The 22,744-nt window shown below is 43.6% G+C and overlaps 1 protein-coding gene across 1 annotated transcript in view; it reads right to left on the bottom strand.

Annotated features, from left to right (window-relative positions):
• LOC106745974 overlaps positions 1–15,529 on the bottom strand; it is a 38,706-nt gene extending 23,177 nt beyond the window's left edge. The window contains exons 1-9 of the mRNA XM_014622051.1: positions 15,478–15,529; positions 14,132–14,268; positions 13,086–13,517; positions 11,685–11,922; positions 10,780–11,242; positions 10,425–10,563; positions 9,919–10,096; positions 9,441–9,645; positions 8,991–9,102 (exon numbers count right to left, since the gene is read on the bottom strand). Of these exons, the coding sequence (XP_014477537.1) occupies positions 8,991–9,102; positions 9,441–9,645; positions 9,919–10,096; positions 10,425–10,563; positions 10,780–11,242; positions 11,685–11,922; positions 13,086–13,517; positions 14,132–14,268; positions 15,478–15,512 (1,939 nt within the window). The 5' untranslated portion in view covers positions 15,513–15,529. The remainder of the gene's footprint in view (positions 1–8,990; positions 9,103–9,440; positions 9,646–9,918; positions 10,097–10,424; positions 10,564–10,779; positions 11,243–11,684; positions 11,923–13,085; positions 13,518–14,131; positions 14,269–15,477) is intronic.
• Between the last annotated feature and the right edge of the window lie 7,215 nt (positions 15,530–22,744).

Raw genomic sequence — 22,744 nt, 5'->3', positions numbered from 1 at the left:
TGTAGGTTGGTAACAGTTTTTATTAACTTAGGTAAAAAGTATTAAATTCAACGAAATTCAATTAAATTTTTGCTATGGTATTGTAACTTTGTATATCTAATATTGGAATATAAAAACATATTCTGCCAATATTTGCAAATGTAAACAGCATTTAACTTTTTCGATATCGAGAATGACTATAGTTACTGTCCACGGCTCACTTTAGATCATTAATAATTGTTAATAATAATTTAAATCGTTAAAAAACAAACGTTATTCTTAATTGAAACATATTTGTATGTAAATTTTTTAATTCTTAACTAAAACAACAATGTAGAATTAAAAAATTGAGAAATAATAATTTATTCGGTAATAGATATAGTCGAGAATAAAAAAAATATTAGTTAAAATTAAAAGCATAAACTCTTTCTATTATCTGTAAATATTATTTTTGGCTACTTTCCCACATTTAAACGATTCTAAAAGGTTTTGGCCAGGATGTCGCTGGAATTCGCCTCTGTGAAGTACGAAGAAATTATCCCCTTATGTCTGATGTAAGGAGTATTTTCGGAAATAAGGAATATTCGCGTTATCTGATTTAACGTTATTGCTTTCTCTCAATAATACGTATCATCGTTTGTGATTCACATTCTCGTTGTTTCTTTCTATTCCGCCAAGAATCTGCGCTCATTCCTGTTCGCTTTGTTACATTCTCATACGTCAGATTTTCATCTTGGCATCTCTCTGTGTATCAAGTTTCCAACTTTAAAACTACAGTTTTAAAGTTTCGGAAAAAATTTGTTTTTTCCCAATTTTCCGCGGATTTTTTTATTTTATTTTCTATACACTGAGAAAAGAAATTGAAATTTTGCGAAATAAATGTTTCTTATGCATTTCCTTCGATATTTATTGGTTAGAAAAAATTTGACTATGATGACGGAATATATATTTTTGTCAAATTTACCTAAGTTTTCTTTTTAATTAGTTTATTTGCTAGAAATAAAATTTTATTTCGCCGTATTTAAATAAACGTTTATTTCTGTCAAATAAATCTTATATTTCACAAATAAATTAAGTTCTTTTTTCTCAATATATCTTCTTTTTCTCAATATATCTTCTTCATGGAAAAAAGTAAATATAGCAGATTTCAACCGAACACACATAAATTTCTCTAAAGGAATTTGTTTCCTTAGGAGAGAAATTTGCGGAAAAATAGGAGAAAAACTTTCCCCGAAACTTTTTCCCAAAACTTTACAACTACGATATATTCTCAACCACTTAATTTTTTCTACCTAAGTACGCAGGGAGGTTCATTCGTCCTCGTGCTAAATCGCGGACATGGCGTGTGTATGGCGTGCCCTAATCACGACGTACGAGCATAACGCCGGCCGATTATTTGCACCCACGTGCCAATCGGAATCACCCTTTAATCCGCGAGCATGCCGCGCCCTTCGCGTCAATACGAATAAACGAATAATCGATTTACGATTGGTGCGAGCAGTCCGTGGCGGATTAGAGCCCAATGAATCCGATACTTGATAAACGCACGTGCAGCTGGTGGAGCAACGCTCGAGATTGATCGACGCGCGATTGATGCCGGCTGAGATTTACGACGGTGCCCGACATACCGAGTATCTTCTCGAAAGGTCCCCTACTCGTCTCGCTATCCGCAGTCTCTCAACTCGATCCAAACCACTCGACGGGGTGCATCCCGCGCTGCGATAATAATTGTGCGGCGGACGCTAACGCGAAATTACCGTCCATTAGTTAGTAAATTATTTCTTGCGGTGCGTGAAATGGCAGAAAATTATCCGGCTATAACCTAGAAACGAGCGAGGCGCGATATAATGTGCGATTAACGAATGTAAAGACCAGACCTCGCTGCTGCAACTCATCCCAACATTTTAAGATCGGAAGGAAATAACCGGACTTGTGAGACACGTCCTTCAAGTAAGAAATGATCGCCTGCCGTTGTAAACGTCATCTCTTCGGGCTCACGAGACGATTATAAAGACGCGATTGCTCCGGGTATCGATAACTACGGCGATACAAGCGAGGTCGCTTCTTCTACCTCCTCGTTGTCTCGTTTCTTATCGATACATCGCGCGTCGAAACAAATTGATTAGCCTCATTGTTAACGCGCCCGCCGAGCGCCTCAGGCGCCCTTCGACGCCGGAGAATGGCGAAGGGCGAATTCCGCGAAGGGCTCGAACACAATGAGACCCGGGAATTTTTCACGAGCATTTCGCGTGCCGCGGCCGATTAATATTCTTCCGATTAAAAGCCCATTAAGGGCGAGCGAGGAGTAATGCGATCAGAATCCTTCCAATTGAATTTCCATTCGGGACGCATGACTATTCCTCGCCGCTTCATCGTCGTACGGTCCTTCCTCATCTTCGGTCCTCGGCTTCGACCTCGCGCGACTACGACTCATTGTGTTCCACCTCACGTTTACAAGCGGTCGAAGGAAACGAAGTGGTTCGCCAAGAACGATTTCTTCTTTTTTTTTTATTTAGCCAGCGCTGCGAAACGGCGGGGTAGGTTTTAATACCCGCTTCGAGATGGGCCTTTCCCGAAGAGCGATATAAGAAGAAGAAACATAACGGTTACGCAGCATCCCGATGACGAAAACATGAAGCAGTGCCGGAGATAAGGAAGAAAGGAAGGAAAGCGCGTATGAATAAACGAGCCCGAGGAGAGATCTCGCGTGAAGATTCACGGAGAACGGTGATGCCGCGCAGAAGTGAGTATCGCTTGGTAATTGTGTCAAGTATCAAAGGAATACGCTGCGAAGTCAAGAGATCCGACCTCGCGAGATATCTTCTTGCCACTAACTGCGCTCGATAAAATTTAAAACTGAACGCAACGAAACAAACGAGCCCAACGTTCCGGAATTAATCCTCAATCGCTACGTTTGAAGTCGAATTACCTGGGTTAGGTTGCCATAGTTATATCGTTCAACGCTTTACGTTCCACCCGTTCTTCCTTCTTCCTTCCCCTGCGCCTTCCGTCGAGAAACTAATTGCGAGACCTGCGCGAGATATTTGTCCACCTTATCTGCCCCATTTTAAAAAGTATCGCGCCCGGAGCGGATTGGATCCCGCCATTGAAAGTTAACGTCCGAGGCATCTGTTTCGTGACGAAAAAGTCTGAAGTGGTACGAACAAGGAAGAGGAGGAGGAGGAGAAGACGAAGAAGGATACGCGGGAGGGACACTCAGCGTAAGAAGTCGGGTGTCTTTACCTTGTTACTCCCGGTGCCTGAGACGCGAAAACACACGAGGACAATTTCGAAATGGACACAGTCGCGAGAACCGGGAACGACCAGGCCGATCCGGAAAATTACATCCGCCGGTGGCACACGAATTACGGACAATTTCTTCGTAGCACCGATGTTGCCTCTGCGAACGCGCTTCCACTAAATTACGCGAGCCCAGCTTCGAAGACAGAGGAAACATAATTAAGGCAGCGTCGCGCGAAATAAAAAAGACGGCCGTAAAGACGGTACACTCTCGAACGAGATGAGGAGAGTTGCTTCCTCGCGAAAGAATACAACGGGAGGTACAATAAGCGCCGTGGATCGATGAATATCACGAGGCACGCTTAACAGGTTCCGATTAGCGTTCTAATTAGGAAGAATTGAGAAACAGCGGAAGGAGAGCGAATAGGTGTATCACGAGAAATAATGTTCTCGTCGCTTTAGTGGATTACGGCACGATTAATGGGCGGAGCTACGTGATCTGCGAGTCGTATCGCGCGTGAAACGCTCTACTTTTCCTCTATATAATTTCGATATATGAGCGTCTTTTTTCTTCTTGTAAAAAAGCGGCTGAATTCAGAGCGCCGGCGGAAGCGTAGCACGAAAATTCGGGAGCCGGCCCGAGGTAATTACGTAACCAGGGCCGAGACACGTACACAGCCGTCCTGTTACATTCGGCTGCGCATTCGATAATTGTCTCTAATTAAATCGTCATTGACCGGGCACCGTTCGGCCGGCTAATTTAAAAGCACTTGCGAGCATACGTCGACGCGCATACTTAATATCACCTGTAACCGAGGAAAGGGCCGTAGATGCGGGCTACGGACCGTTACAGTCACGTCATTAATTAGATATTCAATAACGCACACAAATGAAATTATTACTGATGGGTACGATATAATTGTTTGTCCCGAAAGTACTTCCGAGCGTGATAAATCAGTTAATTATACAGCGGTACTTGTGAATATCAATCGATATTAAACAACGCTACGGGCTCTCCGCGCGCTGGATTCCCTCCTGCGCCCACGAAGGACTCGAGCCGAAATTTTTACGCTATTCTGACGCTCTTAAGGATAATTCGCTCCTACTTGGACGGCCTATGGACCGATAAAAACTTACTTCGGCGATACTGAGATACCTTTTAACTTCTCTCTTGAAGCTTTAATTTCTACAGAGTGAATTTGAGATTTTAAATCATCTATTTTGACACTAAAATGGCGAGAACGGAAATTTAAAACATCGTCAGGGTCAAAGTTATATCACATTAGAATCGAGATTGAACGTATTTTGCTATCTTAGCTCCTACTATATATCTTGTAGAATTAATGGTTTAATATAAAGTTCGACTTGGAAGCCGTCTAGTCTCGGTAATAACCTCCTCCGAACAAAACCTACCAGAAGCTGCACAGATTTTTTCCCCCTGGTATTAATTACCCGCGGCACTTCGCCAAACTCTCTCTCCTCTCTCTCTCTCTCTCTCTCCCAGTCCTTCTCTTGCACGCGAGTAAGACGAAAGTTGTCGGCGTTTGGAATCTCTAATACGCGCCGAGGGAATGTAAGAAACGTTGCGACTTTTGCTCGTCGTCGAGTTATCTCTAAGTTTCTCGTAACGATCGTCTTTTGGTCGGGCGCGGGATGAGCAAGTTCGCAAAAATTATTCGTACTCCTCCCGTCGCTCCGACCTCGCGAGTCCACCTCGTAATGGGGTTACGAAGCTTTGAGCGTTTGAGCGACTAATCGGCCGTGATTAATAATTAAAATAATGAAAGTCCCGTGTCAATGCACGGGGGCGCAAGAGTGAGAACCGCTCGCGACTCAATTAGCGAATGGAACTCGTTCGGTTTACGGGACTTCGAACGGATCAACATTTTAATCTCGGCACGAGATTAAAAGCGGAGTAAAAGCGGCGGAACGTTAACGGGTGCCACGTTAAAAGGATTATTTTTTATAATTGATTCCGGACACATGCAATTTCAATGGCGCGAATTAAACACGCCCCGCGATAAAAACGCTCTAACGAGGGACGCTTCTCCTCTCGGATCTGATCACGGCCCATCGTAAAGTCCGCAATGAAAATATTTATCACTCTCTCCCTCCCCTTCTCATCTCCTCTCCACCCTTCGCCCACGATATTGTCGAGAGACACAATTATCTCACGTCTTAACTTATCGAGCACGGCCGTAAACTCGGCGAAATTATCGCTCCGATTTTAAACGTTGCCCGTAAAACTTCCGACTCGTCCACGAGAAGGGACGAGAGCGTTATGTATAAATGTAATTGATTGCCTCGTAAGTACCGTGATACGAAATAGAATAAGATAAAGTTGAGTATCGTACTTTACGCAACTCGCGATTTTAATTATAGAATCGCTAAAGTGGATACCACGGTATAACGTGCATTAGTGGATTACGCTCTGAGTAAATTACGATATACATTTAATTCGTATAAAACGAAAGGAAAGGAAGAAAATCAAAGGATTTTCCACTTTGATAATCGCACAAACGCATCGCGTAGATATTCGTAATCTAAATCGACAGCTAAACCACGAATTAGCACGTACAATTCATATTGACATATTAATCTCGAGCGTTGTGAAACACGACACGTCGTATTACAAATGACGATGTGACACGCGATAAGTTTCGTTCTAATTCCTCATTAACATTTGGCATGATACGTGGCATTTATTTAACGTTAGTTTGTTGGCTTTCAAATAAAACAAGAATAAATTGATATTATTCTCTATATTGCAAATTGCACATATTATTGTCATGTTTCGACAAAGTTCTAGAAACTCTGCGAACATTCTTTTTCCGTTGTTTTTCTCCTCTTCGTTCAAGTTTCAAATTGTAAGATCTATAGAAAATATACGTCGACACGTTGTGCTCTTTTATTCAAGAGGGGTAAACGCTCGAACGAAATTTAATTATTAATTTCAAAATATGTCGTCGAATCTCGTGTAATATTGAATGTCGAAAGATAAGTGAGAAAAGAACGGCGTCTACGGTGAAATTTTCAAGTCGATAATTAATATAAATCTCTTTCGGAATGTTGTATATTGCACAGGTGGAGCACCCATTACACTTCAATAATTACAACCAGCGATACGCACCGTTGGTTGTAAAACCGATATTCGCGTCGAAAGTCCCTTCCAAAGAGTACGAAATCACATATGCGTGTTATTACCAATAAGAAAAACGGACGTGTGCGTAATCTGGACGTAATTATAAATGGGCCGTTTGATGAAATACATCGAGAAAATGCAGCGGTCAATTCGATGAAATACGCAACGGGAAAAATTTACTCAACCACGGTATCGTCGGTGTACATGACGTGCGCGAATTGTCGACGAAGGTAGTGGACGCACACGAGTCTCAGGTACGATCAATCATTCAATAAACACATCAGCGCGAATATAACCCGTCTCGGCCAGGCGTCGGCAATTCGCGCGGCATCGCTAATGCTTTCGCTAAACAATCGCGGCTCCGCCGCCCGACTGGACTCGACAAGATAAGAATTCTATTTAGAGACACGTCCTATATGATCGGGTCATACCTGTGGATTGTCACTTTCGCGAGAGTCTCCGGCATCGTGGCCGCGTCGACGGGGAAGCAGCAGCAGAGTCCTCGATCGGCAGGACGAGTCCTTCTCTCCATCACTCGCGAACTTAGCATTTGCACAGGAGAATCACACAACCGGCACACTGATCTCGCGCGGCGCGACTATCGAACGATCGACATAACGTGTCAAGGACGTCCGCCGTCTCGAAGGTCACGGGAGGACCTTTCAGGGCGCGTGACGAGACGAGGACGAGTTAGGTGCCCCGTTACCCTGACGACGCGTGCTTCTGTTGTCCGATTTCCGGGCTTCTCGCTCGATATCGGGACCTGATATCCGCCGAATGCCGTCGATCGCCGGCTACCGCCACAAGTGGTTGCGTCCTGCCACCGCGAAGGTGACACCTAATCGCGCCTAGCGGCCGAGCAGGACGAGCTCCCAGGATGCACGCGAACGCCCGTAGAGAACGCCCGCGCTCCGTTCACTCGGAAATCTCCAGCCAGCGAGTGAACTTTGATACGTCGATCATGAGAAAGTCTGCCGCCCGAGACATGATCAGCGCGCTGTAATTGCCCTAATTGGCCGAAATCAACGGTGTCATTCTTCCGCGGGAAATACACCGCACACCCTTCTAACGGCGTGGCACACCACCGACGAGGCCGTTGCTCATTTGATCGTCCCAGGATCGATCCTTCGATGCGAGTAAATAGACGGCGGTAACGAGACGATTGAGAGACCGAGTTAGCGAATTAGGATTTGCCGCGCGTGACTTCAATTAAAACACGCAGGATCAGGTGGGCCGTTCGATCGCGCGACGGATTATCTCTCCTCCTCCCTCTCAGAAGGATCCCACTCGGTTGGAATTCGATCGTCGATCCACAAGGACGACGGGATAAACACTGTTCTCCAGGCGCGGCGAGGGACTTTCCGATGTCCTCGGCGGAGAGCGCCGCGGGACGTGTCCTCCTGCGAGCTACCTCGGGGTTTCCTTCGTCCCGACGATGAGGAGGACACCCGGCGCACGAAGCGGAGCCGCGACGAGTGTGTGACACGCACGCTCGTCCTTAGGCGAGGAGTACCTCACAAGGGCTGATTTTTCCAGCCTATCGACTGCCGTGCACCCCGGTGTCACTCCGCAGGAACTAAGCCGGCCACGACGACGCCTGCGTCCTCGGGCGTCGCGACGCTGTCCGTCCGCGACGCCCACGCCCGATCGCGCATGACACGACCGAGAAGGCGCGAATTCCTCGCGAAATTTAACGTGGGCAAACACTGCGTGCGTTACGCGCAAAACTCGCTACTTGGAGAGCCCGGTGACGAGAATACTCGTCGCGCGTAACGCTTCTCGCTTGCTCGCTTCGTTGAAATCCTCGGTTGAATTATCGCCGGAACAACCGGGCGGATCGGGTCGCGCGAAGTTTGTCGAATATGGTTTCCATTGTCAAACGGTGCAAAATTCAATCCGTAAGACGTGCATTAAGTGCCACAATAGTCTTAGCGTTTATTAGGCTTAGTGACAATGGAATTTTTCGATCACACGATGAATGAATCGACATATTCGGGCAGCGTGACTGCTGCTTCGGAGCATCCTCGCCGGTTTACAGAACAATCAGCAGTCACGATGCACGAATATGTCATTAGGCCTAGTAAATATTAAGGCTATTATGGCGCTTAGTGTAGCATACGAGGTTCGAGGAAAACAAATGCGTAAGAGAAGTTTTAAATCGGTGATAAACTGAATGAAGAATCTCCACACTCGAGAATTGTAGAGAGATAAAATATAAAAAATATTCGTGATGTTTGCGAGCAGACAAAAGTTGAAGCGACCGGACGGGCCGGGATTTTTTCGTTGGTATCATTTTCACATGTTTTATGAAAAAAATTAATCTATGTAAAAGATTACGAGATTAAACATCGCGAGACTTAATCTCGTTAACGCCATGCACACGGCATAGATCCTGAGTGCATTGAAAATTCACAAAGTTATGACCTGTACACAGCGTGCATCGTCGTTTGAAAGCGTCTCTACTGTCAGAAACGAGACGAAAGCGAATAGAAAGTTAAATTGGCACACGCTGGAATTCGTCGTGACGTTGCAGCTTACGGTATATTCACGCGATCGCATCGTCTATGTGTGCATGCGTGTATTATCAAATCATTTTATCTATCAAAAAAGTTGTATGTTAATTACTCACCAGTCTGGGTGCTGCTGTCGAAAAAGGTGCTGGACGTCTCAACCGTCATCGTCGCAAAAGTGCCGTCTGTGATTTGAGCCGAGCTGTCCCTTCGACCACGATACCTTTGAACCTGCATAACGAAAAGAACACAAAATTATTTAAGTGATATTTTGTGACTTAGGTTTATATGATCGGCAAGGTGGTTATCTTTGATAGGGAAGATTCACGTTTGAACGAAGTTCGGAAAAATAAATGGTTTTCATCGACGGAATGGACGGACTCGATTGCGATTATAAAATCAGAACATCAGCGCGGAGACGATCGGAAAAACTTCCCTTCTTTTTGATCTTTTCCCTTTTCTTTTTCTTCCACTGGTCAAACGAAAAATAATCTCAACGAACTTGTTCGTACACGGCAAATTAAACACGATCATGACCATTTTGTTTCGTGCGAATCATCGAGACGCACCGTGTCGTCACTCTGAGAACTCTGTCGTCGAAAATTGCGGCATCGTATCATCTCCTCGGTGGTGCTCTGCCGTCGAAATCCGCGCGCTATCAGGATCTCCTCCGTGGTCGATTGCCGTCGTATTATCGGCGCATGCTGGATGCCGCTCGGTGCACGGGCGCAAGGGCTAGGATCCCTGGACGAACACGAAGAGCTGTCCGGCGATCTGTAATGCGAAGTTCGATACCAGCTCAAATCTAGTTTCAAATTGAGAAAGTATTAGTCACTTTCAGCGTCGGGCGTGGAATCTCTTCGAAATCTTCGCGAGATTTTTATTTTATCCGAATTTCGGCTACGCTCTGTGAAATTAACTTTTAAGCCGAAGAGAATTGCAAGGCTAAGCCGATAATAACTTCTCAGTCGACGAACGGTGAACGGTAGCTGTCGTAGCATCGCGTTTGCGCCGCTCGTGTTGAAAAATCAATAAATTTGCAGGTACCTCGGTGGCCGACCAGCCATGGAAGTGGACTGTCTTCTCAGTCGAGCTTTCCTCTGCCTGATAGGGCTGATGTCCCTCTTATCGACGTTTCTGTCGGGGCTCAAATGACTCCTAGAATCGCGCCGCCGCGGGTCAGAAGCGGAGTCCGGGCTTAAAGAATCCCTCCGTGCTTTCCGACCTTCGAATACGTTAACAAGATTATCTTACAACGCATCTCGTCTCGTTCGTAGAATAATCGCGACCTCTTCGTGTGAAGTTTCAAGTGCTTAGTCTGCTGAGATACCAGACTTTTCTTTAACGCCAGAAATTTTAAGGCATAAAAAAGCCACCCACTCCTTGCATTTGAAAGCGAGTGAAATTTTAACATCACAATTTTAATGCTACGCTTTCTGTTGATTTTAGGGAACAAACAATAATGATGAATGTGCAATCGCGAACTGTGCGGAAACTCAGTCTAATTCCGTTTATTATGTACGAGACAAACTGTAACAACAGTCGGTACTTACCCCCATCATCTGGGTCGGGTAACAGGGTTGGTTGGCTACCACGTCGTCCTGTGGGTGGCATCGATTCGTCTATCGCTGCCTGCTGGCGTATCAGTCTTGACAGTTTGTTCGGCGATACTTCCTTACCCTTATAGTAACACTGTTGAAGAAATTGATGGCCGTTACGATATGCCATCCACGAGGGAATTTAAAGAATTCTCGGTAGAAAGGCAAACCTTATCCTCTCGAGTTATATGAAAGAGCTCAATAGTAGTGTTACGATTCACATCGCAGGAATACACGAACATGACTCTCTCACGTCGAGCTCTTCAATCGTCATTCTCGAAGAATCAAGAAGAATGTATCGGCAGCTTACCTGCGTAGTCGAATCCCTCCTGGTGGAAAGCAACGGATGCGTAGGTGTGTTGTTGACGTTCGGAGAACCGACCGGGCTGGAGCTGCCGGAAGTCGAGGTGCCAGGAAGCGGGAGGCTGCTTCCGACCGTCGGTGAGATCGCCGGTGGTGTTACCGAGGACATGACGATAGTCGGCGGATTCACAGATACGTCCAGGTTGGCACATTTGCTCTCGACCGCGGTCTTCGTGTCCACAGTCAAGGACGACAGAGTGGACATGCCCATCGTGGTGCTCACCGTTACCATCGACGTCTTCGAATCGGCCGTTGTAGTGACGATGGGCGTCTTACCATCGACCATCAAAGACGTCGACGTCGTCACCGTCGTTTTCGTGTTGGTCATGAGGAGGGCCGGCGGTTGGGTCTTCGTCTCGGTACTGTTCGACCTACTGTCCATGGAATTCCTCTGAGCTTCCAGATGTTCCCTGCAACGAAGGCGATTTAATGAGCGAAGCAAATACTTCGTCTTGCTAATGTAGAATTTTAATCCTTAATTTAATAAATACGGACCTTCCACTCTGAAGAACGTATTATTTACCATTATAAAAGATATCGCGATATGTACAACTTTTTATATATACAGGGTGTCCGATAATTTTCTCAGGATCCGTGATATGTGAGTGGAACGGGACTGAACAGAAAAGCCACGTACCATTTTGCAAAATTCGCAATAATTGATAAGATATTAATCCGCATGAGCGCACGGAAAACGGTTACTTGAAAACTCAACATTGTCAGATTTTAACTATAATATGCGAACGTTAGGTTTAATAAATATTCGTCTTCTCGCAAAGCAACGTACAATGTAGTACGCAGCGAAATATGAAGAAGCAAGGTAACACCTGCACTTTCATTATCCTTACTGACCTGACCGCATTACTAGCCGCACTATCTGTGCTTGAAGCGCTCGGCCTTTGGTCGTTCCTGTAGTATTTTGTAGGCGTCATAATATTCCCGTCGACCGACTGTTGAGACTGCCTACGTCTATGATGACGACACTTGTGTTTATGCTCGCTACTCGTAGATTGTGACGTGATCATCGAATCCCTCCTGGACCTCAAGCTCTCACCCGAGCCGCGACGAGAGTTTCTTGACTCGCCCGAACCTATAATGACGTGCTAATCAGCGTGATGTATATTCGTATAATTCCACGAACAATATTTAAATACACTTCTCTCACAATTCACCTCCTCTCGCATTGCAATTATATCGTTCGAGAATTATGTTTCCGAATATAAATAGAATATCTATATAAAGTCTATATATTGAAGAATTCACGGAATATTCTATAGATTTTGAAAAATCGGTTTTTTAGTCGCTGCAAAAAAACAAGAAAAAACTTTCTTCGAAAAATTTTTTTGCGAAAAATTGCTTTTATTACTATTTAATAATAATATCATTTTATACCTTCCAGGAAATCTTTCAGCTTTTGCCTCACGTTTTTTTCCGAATAATAATGCATTTCTTTTGAAACAATAGTCTGTAATACTTTATGTGGGCCACCCACTAGTTATTTATTATTAACACAAGTTAAAAAATATATGCACTGATAACATTATGTTATTATATATTATATATTAAAATATTTGTATTCATAGTGTATTTGGTTGTACATCTTTGAAGATAATATGGTATTGCTTAACATATAACATATTAATTTCATTTAACTTCACGCAATTATCTCCTTTACAGAAAGAAGTAAATCTGGCAAATTTTAATCGAACACACGTGAATTTTCCAAATGAATTTCTCTATCCTCGGAAAAGAAACTGAAAAATCCGCAGAAAAATGGAAAAATCGACTTTTTTTCCAAAAGCCTTCCTATAAAATATTCTATCATTATATTCTATTACATTTTTTCACCTATTATTATATTCACCTTAGAAAATCTAAGAACGTAACTTTAGAATGAACAAAAAATTATAGAACATACACAGTAATTCTAAAGATTTTCTACGAAATGTTACGCGATACGTCATCATTTCCGGGATAACTCAGCCCTGCTTGTTTCGCCTTGACTCGGTCGCGGGAAGAGACGCTAAGCCGATCCGTAGCGGAACGTCGCGCGCCTGTTTTATCCGCCGCGAGACCAGCGAGCTTACATTCCGCATGCAAAATATGTCAGTCCGCGCCGAAGCTTCAGCCAACGTCATTTTCGCTGAACCCACGGAATCAATCCCGAGGTAAGCCGGGGCAATCGCGAGCGACAGCGCGTTATTTTTAGAGCCGCCGCTGAAGAAAGTTCCTCCCTCCTCGGCGGAAGTTTACCTCGTCTCGGCGTGGGCGAGATGACCGTGGGAGGCGGCTGCGGCACCTCCTTCTTGCTCCACAGCCTGACGAGGTCGTTCTTGAAGTCGCTGATGGTGGAGTCCCGTCTGGACTTGGTCGACACCTGGCTCCTGATGCCGCTGTCGACCGAGCTCTCCCGCCTCTTCCGCATGCTCAGGTGGCTGCCGTCCGAGGTGGTTTGCCGCGACCATGGCAGCGACTTGGCGATGTCCGCCAGAGTCTCCCTGCGACAGAGCTTGTTACTACGTCCGCTTTTCCCGGAGGCACCGCCGCCGCTCCATTCGCGCAGGATGTCAGTCAGCTGAGCGAGGCTGGATCGCCGACGGCGTTGATTCGTCGGCGAGGACTCATGGGTGTCGTCCGGCGGCGAGATCGACGTGATCTGCGCCGCGGAGTCCCGTCTGCCCGTCCCTGGAGGAATATGCGTTTCTCTGATATCTTTTCTCTCTGCTCTCCCTTACCGTTCGCCACCCGGGGGATCGTTATTCGTCATCGGACGAGCGCGTTAAGAGCGCGAATCTCCTCCGAGTTTCTAGATGTCTCGCTACTTGTTACAGGAAAAGTATCGCATTATTCATTTCTCAGTTCCTTTAATAAGGCAGTCTCTAAATGATTCGTCGAGAGATTGCTTCTTTATATACGCGCGCGCGCGCGATTATATCGTTTGACGAAGAAAGAAAACGGAAAACGCTGAATATATTCCTCGGCGTAATCGAATTTCCGCCGTTAAGCTTTCGGAATTCATTCCCGACGAATAATCCCGTAGACGGACAATTCTGCTTGTGCGCACGTCTCGCGTTATCTTCCCTTTTAAACGCATTTTATTTGGAACGACGGAAGAAAATACATTCGGATTGTCTATTAAGCCCGGGCTTTACCATCGCCGCGAATCGGCGGACGTAGCAATCCCCGCGGGAATAAATTCGCAGCACTTTTGCGCGAGAAAAGCACCGGATTTCCATAATATGCTCGCTCGCGCGCGAAAAAAAGCGCCGGTTACGGCTGGAATGCGTGTCCATGCATACCCAGTCGTTGCTTCAGGGTGGATTCCTCCAGCTGTTCCCGCATGAGGTCGTCCCAGCCGTTGCCGCCCTGCCATACTAATCCGACCTGATGACTCAGGATCGGCAGGTTGCACACGAAGCAGATCGCTGTCATGGTCCTGAAAGAAGGAAGCGCGCGGTCTCGGCTTAAGGCAGACGGGAGACGAAGAGACGAAGTGACTTCGCCACTCGCGAGCGGAACGGAAGAAGAAGGTGCATCTCTCAACGATAAAGTTACGTGAAACCAGGCCATGCCAACAGAGCGCTCAAAAGTGACAATTCAGTTTCGAAGTCGTGGTTTCTCCGCCATTCTCGAGCGGAAAACGCTCGGCGCGCGACCGACGCTTGCGCTAAGAAAGAATCCGGGAACAGCCGGAGGAGGCACGCGGGATACTGTTATGTACAGGTGCGAGCCTCTTCCTGAACCTTCGTCGCCGCGAAACCACGCTTCGTCTACGTCCCACCTCCGTGGGTAATCGATCGAAAGAACTCAACGTGATATCCAAGATAATACAAACGTAGCTAAGTAGAACAACACTCGGACAAATGTACAATAGACACAATAACGCAGATGTAGATTACAAGCGAGGCTGGCGGTCATTCTGCAAGCTCGGCCATTCTCGACCTTCTCAGGGAGATACGCGAGAATAATTCTTGCGCCCGAAATCCTCGAAGAAGTGTGTGTGTGTGTCGAGCTTTATAATCACCGACGCAAAGACGAGAGCAGATTTCGGTCCTACGGTGAAATTTGCGTACAATCGCGACGGTATTTAGAAAAGAAAAGAGAAATGAAAAAATGCAGAAGTCGATTTTTGCGAATGCGAGAAATGAGAATTCACGCGCGTCACCATGCGTCCTTTTAATGCCTCCAGACACGCGCGTCGTCTGAAAGCATCGCGACCACGCGACCCGACGAACGCACGTGGAATTCAATTCTTTATATCCGTCGTTCGTACAGAATTAACATAAATTTAAATATGGATAATGTGAAGAGACCACACACGGGAACACATCGAGCAAGACTCATCCTAGCGTACGCAAAGCTCGAGATCGTCGAGCGCACACAAGTCAACGTCAGCCACCGAATCTAGGAATGTTACCGCAACGTGTTTCGCGAGCGCCGATGAACGTCATTCCAAAAGCGTGGATGCATAAAGAAACTCGAGATATATAATATAATATTACATATACTATATATATATATATATATATATGTAGTATATGTATTTATACAATTACTAGAGCGAGAGAGCCGCATGACTTTTCTCATATACAGCACATAATGAAAACTCTTTTTAAAAGGCGCATATCTGATTTGATGTTTCGACCTGTAATGTCGAAGTCTGGGGCTCTGCAGCGACATCGCATGGCAAGGGTTTGGCCGACCTGCAAAAGACACACACACACAAACTTGTTTGCGTTTCTCCGTTAGACCACCGCCGGGTTTCGATAATAAAGTAGTTGATGTAGAGAAGCATCGCGCACTCGATGATGCTGTACCCTGAAAAGGCGCAAGTGATACCTGAAGAGTGGTGGGATTAATCGGCGATCGCTTCTAATTACGAAAGAAGCGCCTTTTGCGCGTTTTATCGACGCGTCGCCAGCGCCGTTGCTTTTCTTAGACGGAATATCGGAAATCGATGACGTCGCAGAGAGAAAGAGAGAGATAGAGAGAGAGAGAGAGAGAGAGAGACTGACTAATAGAGTGTAGATAGATGTGTACAATATCATCCGCAGTAATAACACACGACGTTTCTCTGGTAGAAATTTCATGCATTTTTCAGCAGTTACCGGACAGTTTATTCATTTCTGTCTAGTAACCGAGAAGTAAAATTATTTGGAACTCCAATCATGTGACGCTTTTCCTGCAGTTACTGCGCAAAATTTGAACTCATTTACTGAGCGGAATAATAAATGGATGATAAAACAATTCGACCGATTAATAAGCAAGCCTACTGCTCGTGAAATGGACGATTTTCCCTTCGAAGTATCTCTGAATGAAACTCTATCAAATTCTTCGATATCATTCGTCGATTTCCTACGCAGTATTGCAACTAATGAGAATGCATTGATATTAGACGAATTAATACTAGACTGGACGAGTATTTAGGAAAATTACATACTACACTTCTACCAGGAACTTTTCGCAGTTTCATTTTAAATTCGCGCACACAGATGTAATTGTTTAACGGGTCGGACGGCTGTTGACGCAACGGCCGGTAAAATTGCGCGCGTTACCGCCGAGCACGGAGCAAACACGATTTCAATTAGCCGACGCAATTCGAGATGTTATCATAAACGCATTTACGAAGATCTCTGCGTGTTACTTGGACGCGTATCCGATGTGCCGGGACACATTCGATTTAACTCGCACGGGATATACCTCGTGCACTAAGTGAACCGCATTTCCGTCAGATACGTGTAAACTTTAACGCCACGGTATCCTCATCAAATATGCATTCACGTTCATAATCTTCGCTATAAATTTCCGCGAGAGCGGCTCGGCGCAAGCTTCAGCGTGTTGATAATATTCCAGAGACTACTGCCGATGCGCGCCGCGTGTCATAATAATATTACCTCGTTAGAACTTGACTTTCGCGTAGCCCTATGTTAAGAGAAATCGCGGACAACTTCAATCCATTCGTATGCTAATACAGCCGGTCGTTAACGGCGAAGCTTAACGCGCCTTGTGTAAGACAAATTAAGAGCGGTGATTCAATGGCCGAGCCGTTGCGACAGGGCGCAATTACAGTTTCGCCCCCGGAGTGGAACTCCGAAACGTGGACGGAAAAACTGCAACACGCCGGGAGCCGAAACGGGCAACAATTAATTAATCTCTCCCCGTCAAAGCCTCGGGGCATACTTATGCACAAAGTGACCTAATTAGCTATTCACTTGCCCCAATTACTCCGCCCCGCCAAACAAACGAGCATCGGTAACAAACTCGTGTCTAATATCGATCGTCAATGAATTCGAAGTGGAAGTTTCTACGGAAAGCGTATGAATACGAAAGATTCGAAATGTTGAAGAATACATTTGATTTTATTTACGGATCATTGGATCATAAAATGACACGTGGGATTTCGATATTTTTCTCATTCTCAATTTGAATATTGATTTTATATTTTTGTACATTTGTATCTCGTGTTTTTTAAGTTTTACATTTTTGTCAAGTTAATTTTACTTGCGAATTATTCAGATGAGAGAGGGATGTAAAATTTCACCTTTTTCATATTTTCCCCCTCACCCTATGCTTCATAATACCGATGTCATATTTTATATTTTTATTTGTATTTTCATATTTTTCTATATTTCGTATTTTCGCGCTTTACGTTTTTTTAATTAATTTTGCTTGCGCGAATTATTCGGTAGAGATATAAAATTTCGCGATTTTAATATCCTCTTCTGTGTTCAATTTCAACATCAACTTTATATTTTTGAAACTTTCATTTGATGCCTTAATGATATTTATAAAATGCATAATTAAGGAACAAGCAGTTATCTCGTCTGAAAACGTTTTTCTTCAAGGAGATGTCGTTTTTAAATCCATCAAAGAATATATAATTAAATTCATAGCTTCTCCGAGACTTCTGTGTTTATTCGCGCCTTAGAAGTCGATGAATTTTAAGTATGATGCGGCACCTTTCCGCCTTAATATCGTACTTCTATTCTTATCGGCGCTTTCGTTCAGCGCTTGACAGCATTGTGGCTCTCAAAGGGAAGGCTCACGACAGCACCTACCATCCGCGAAAATTTCTCGGATGCTCTACATAATCTGAAGCGGCATTTTCGACCGATGCATGCGTCAGGGATGCCTGAAAAATCTCGGCAAGGGTTGTCGAGAGACAGAGGAAACATTTGGCTCAAGTGAATTCTCTGATGGAGAAATTCATTCTGTCAGATAATACGAGATAAATTTATTTTACTCCCACGAACAAGTACAAATTCGATATTATTTATTAAATAATAAATTTAATATAAATACATTAAAAAAATATACGTAACATGTAAAATAATTATACCACCGCGAACGGAAATTTGCATTGAGTGATATCGAAAAAGAGGAGTTTTATTTGTGCTAATTCAACAAATTGCGTCTTAATGAGACGAACGATCGATCTTTCCTTCTCTGAGATCTCACCGTTAAAAATACATTTCCTGAGACGGGAAAGAGAGAGTTCACTAATACGATTTCCCGCTTAGAAACTCAATTTCTACTTTACTAACGCTGTGTGAAATCACGGGAGAATGCAAATACGCACGAACACATGTGGATTACGAATTTTTATTCGCTCGTGTAAAAGCCACGTGGAAAGCCGCGTCGGGGATGCCAGAAACCCGAGGGTAATAACGTGGCGTTGTAAAGAATGAGAAGGAAAAGCGAGAATAAATAAAAATCTTGATAATTACTCTCCTAAACTTTGATAATTATAATTAAATCGCGGTTATGGAAAAAGCAGATCTCCGCAAGCGGGTAAGCTGATTTCGCACACTCGACCGCCCTTATCCCTCTGTATAATTACGATCTTGACCACACTAGGCGCCTCTAATGGACTACCGAACGCCACGATGTGGCCGCCGAACGAATAGTTATAATTAAATAGGAGGTCGCCAAAGCGGATACCTGGAAGCGCGCGTGCCGAATCAGCCGGACGGATCGTCACACCGTGCCGCCATAATGCGTGGTTTAACGTCACATTGTGGCTCGTATTATCGACCGGCGAATGCCCGTGCGTCGTTAATACGACAGCTTTGACATTTCCTGTTTCAACATCCATTGTGTGGTAATGATGCCGACTGCGAGAGCTCGGCGGAAAATGATCCGTGTTACGCGGTCATGGAGCGAACGCGCACACAGAGCCGTTTTCAGTATCAAAACAAACTTGATTCACGTCAGGACTGATGCAACCTGCACTTCAAACGCCGTGTCCTTTCAATTAAGAGAGATTTTAATCGGAGTTAATGTCCTTTCCATTGCAATTTGCAAGTCGTAATTTTTAACCTACTTTCGACCCGAATTTTCTAACGTCTGTAACGTAAGTTCTGGAGGAACAATGTTGGTTTAATTTATATGGAAACTTTAGTCCTACTTAACGCTTTTAATTATGCAGGAAACGCACAAAATGCCATTTTTGTAGGTTCTAAATAGGCAAAACTCGTAAAATTCTCCGGGCCTTCTAAACCTATTTTCTTCTAATTTTATTAAGGTAATATATTTATAATTAGTTGCTGAAGAATATAATTTGATATTTGATAGAAGTATTTCCTTACATAAATGTTATGTGTATAACATAATATTGAATTAATTCCTATTGATGGTATTGTTGTAGCTTGTGTTCACGTGATTATTAATAATGAAATGTATGTATCTATTCCTATAAATCAACAGTGATTTGAATAATGATGTTAAATTAACGATTGGAAATTTTTTCAGCAATTTTATTATAGTAATAACCATATCTTCAATAATTATGTACTAATATATTTCTGTTCCATAAAAACTAATACGCGTGTTGTTCGTCTTTCTTATAAATATTACATGTTCTAACATATTTAAATTTCTATGTTTATTATTTTAATTAATTGCAACAGGATTGAAAAGTGGTTTAGAAAGGAAGAATTTTGATTTACTTATATTTGGTTCACTTATATTACAACAAGTTGAGAAGAATTTAGAAATATCACAGTAAAAATAGCGAAACGTCCAAGTGGAATTTACAGACCTTAACAAAAGCTATAGGTAATACAAAGCACAAGAGATTGCTATAGGCTTCACAGTATCAAAGTAGGCGTTAAATGGAATTTTCAGGTCGAAAATAGGAAATTTCGACTCGGGGAAGGAAAGCGGATTATTTCAGATCATGCGAACGAGATAGAAGTCGAAAGATCCACGGTCTTAGAAAAAGTCTTTCAGCCCATCGTTTGCATCCTTATTAGCGTGCGTAATCATCCTTATGTTTGTTATTTGCAGTTTTGCACAGTTAACGTGCGCGTCGCAATCGCGCGGAACGACTGTAATGCGACGCGGGTTGAATTAGTCGTGCGAGCGTCATGTTAACATTAAAATTATGAACGAGCGGCGGATATCCCCGTGAGATCATGTTCGCTTTTGAATTTAATTTTCACGCAACACGACACGAACTCGCGCGTGTAATTCGAGGCATCGTAACTGGAAACTGACGCATAGAGAAATGTGTGAAGCGAGAAATGCGGCTGCACTTTTCAAAAATTTGTAGAAGCATGTGACGAAGAAATCGTGATGTCAAAGAGAGAGAGAGAGAGAGAGAGAACGTGTTTCAGAACGCTCGCTCGTGGGTGAACCTGACGGTAACTCGCGGGATCCGTGCGGAATCGCCGTGATTGCGGCCTCGTAAAAACGAGCAAAGTTTATCGTGGAAAGAAACTCCGCGCGGAGTCCTTCGCGCGGCGGTACTTCCTGCCGCGCAAATTGAAGAACTCGACCCGACTTGGCTCCGCTCGACCCCCCCGTCTCGTACGGATCGCGACGCGGGCCATAGGAAGTGCCTTAATAAAAACCGACCCTGAAACTCGCCAGTTGAGAGAGAAACTCATCCGGCGTCGTTTCGAAAACTCATCTGCGAGTCGACCTGGCGGCCGGTAACGGTTAGACGAGGCAACGGGATGCTGGGGGAGGGAAAAAAAAGGAAGAAGCACGAGACGGGCACCCTTGAGATGAAATAAATTCCTGCCTCTGCATCCAACGTCTTCGTCCCGGAAGGAAAATTGCGGAAGGTGTAGGTTCGCCGGGAGAAAATGAACAGGAAGACCGCTGTGCGATACTTGGTGGTGGATACTTGTTGGCTACTATCTCGTTTCCGGATACCTTAATTGACTCGGATGTTTTTCAACCTTTGTGATTAATAATCGAAAAATGTTCATATCACTCAGAAGACATTGTTACTTCTCCGATTGTTCTCACTTTCGAAACTATTTCATGTGAAACAACATTTCGCGACGTTATTAACTTATCTTAAATAAAGCTTTAAAATAAAGTTTCAGATAATTCCTCGTGACTAGCATCGTGGGAAAATAAAAATTTAACTAAACTTTTGAACATAGCGAATATTTTCTGCAAAAATCCAAGATATTATCTTTGTATTTGCTTTGTATTGTTGATCCATTAAACTAAAAGCCATCAATTAAGATACTCGTTGTAATTAATAAAATAACATTCCCTTGGTACTTATAATACTATATAATAATAACGTTACTAAGCGATGGCGAAATAATATTAATTATTGAAGATGCTATTTGGTGAATTATAACGAAAATGCTGTGAAAATTACATTAGAGAATTAAATATTAAACATTTCTCAGCGCAGGGTTGTAAAGGATATATAATGGAGGTTTAAAAGTGCAGTACGAGTTATTAAAAAAAAAAGGGGGGGGAGAGGAAGAAGAAATGACGGAATAAACCATGGTTGTACGATTCGTACGATGGAAAAACGAGCTTTTGTTCGAAATAACGTGTAACGAGAAACGATATATCCTCCACCTAAATGACGGTAAAATATCCCGACTTCACGAAGGCGGTGCGGTGCACGTTTTGTAAACTCGATCATGTCTGTCACCCGTTAAAGCTTTCTATCGAGTTAAATATTTGAGGACGACAGGAAATCGATAATGGAAGTATCAATATATGCGCCACACGTAGACGTTTCCATATGACACAGCAAATATTTAAAGAACATTGTTCAGAGAACTGGTACATTTTAATAAATACTATTCGAGGCGTCAGTTTTCAAACATACGACGCAGGTATCAGTTATTGAGTGGAATTATCGATATGGAAAATACGAACATTATTCACGTTGATAATGCCTCGTCCGGTTATACGTGTTGCAACGAAAACTATTAAAAATAAAATTTTGAAGCACAATCAAGATTATTATGAAATAGGTCAATAAGAACCTGCTTGATATTCTACCGTAAAATAATATAAGATATAATGAGCAATAAAATTAGCAATTATCATTACAATCATTATGTAAGTATTATTACAATCGGTAAATATTATTACAATTAGTCGGTTCCTCCGGCTTTCTCGATCCTCTTCGGTGACAAATTCTTCAAAGCGTACGCAAAAAGAAGAAGGAGCTTTCTTGACATAGTATGCGTTAGAATGTGTAACACTACATGGTTATTCGATGTTCTGTTTGCGTTTTCTTTTATTTACATAACCCATTGTTGCTTTTGCGTGGAGAATTTGTCAGTGAAGAGGGTCGAGAAGAGACGACCGAAACGTTTAACTAATGATTGTGGTTTGCTAATTTATCGCTTATTATATCTTTCACGGCAGAATATCAAGCAACGACTCTTATTGGCCTATTTCATGATACTTTGATTGAACATCAACATAGCCTTTGGACTATTTTATGTTTTCTTGAAAATCTTGAAAAGCAAGAATTATATCGTTGAATGTCAGAGATGAATTATTTTACACGAGGTAAATATTGTCTCGGTCGAGTGCCCGATTAACTCTTTCCCCGCTCTTGGAAAGCACACGTTCCGTTTCGGATTTCAAAGAGCTTCTACGATACCGCGACAAAGTCCTCCCCCCCCCCCCCCCCCCCC

This window comes from Dinoponera quadriceps, unplaced genomic scaffold (genome assembly GCF_001313825.1).
Source record: "Dinoponera quadriceps isolate SergipeBrazil2010 unplaced genomic scaffold, ASM131382v1 scaffold1872, whole genome shotgun sequence".
Classification (NCBI taxonomy): domain Eukaryota; kingdom Metazoa; phylum Arthropoda; class Insecta; order Hymenoptera; family Formicidae; genus Dinoponera; species Dinoponera quadriceps.
The sequence above is the reverse complement of the archived record's forward strand: the minus strand, read 5'-3'. Positions and strand labels throughout refer to the sequence as shown.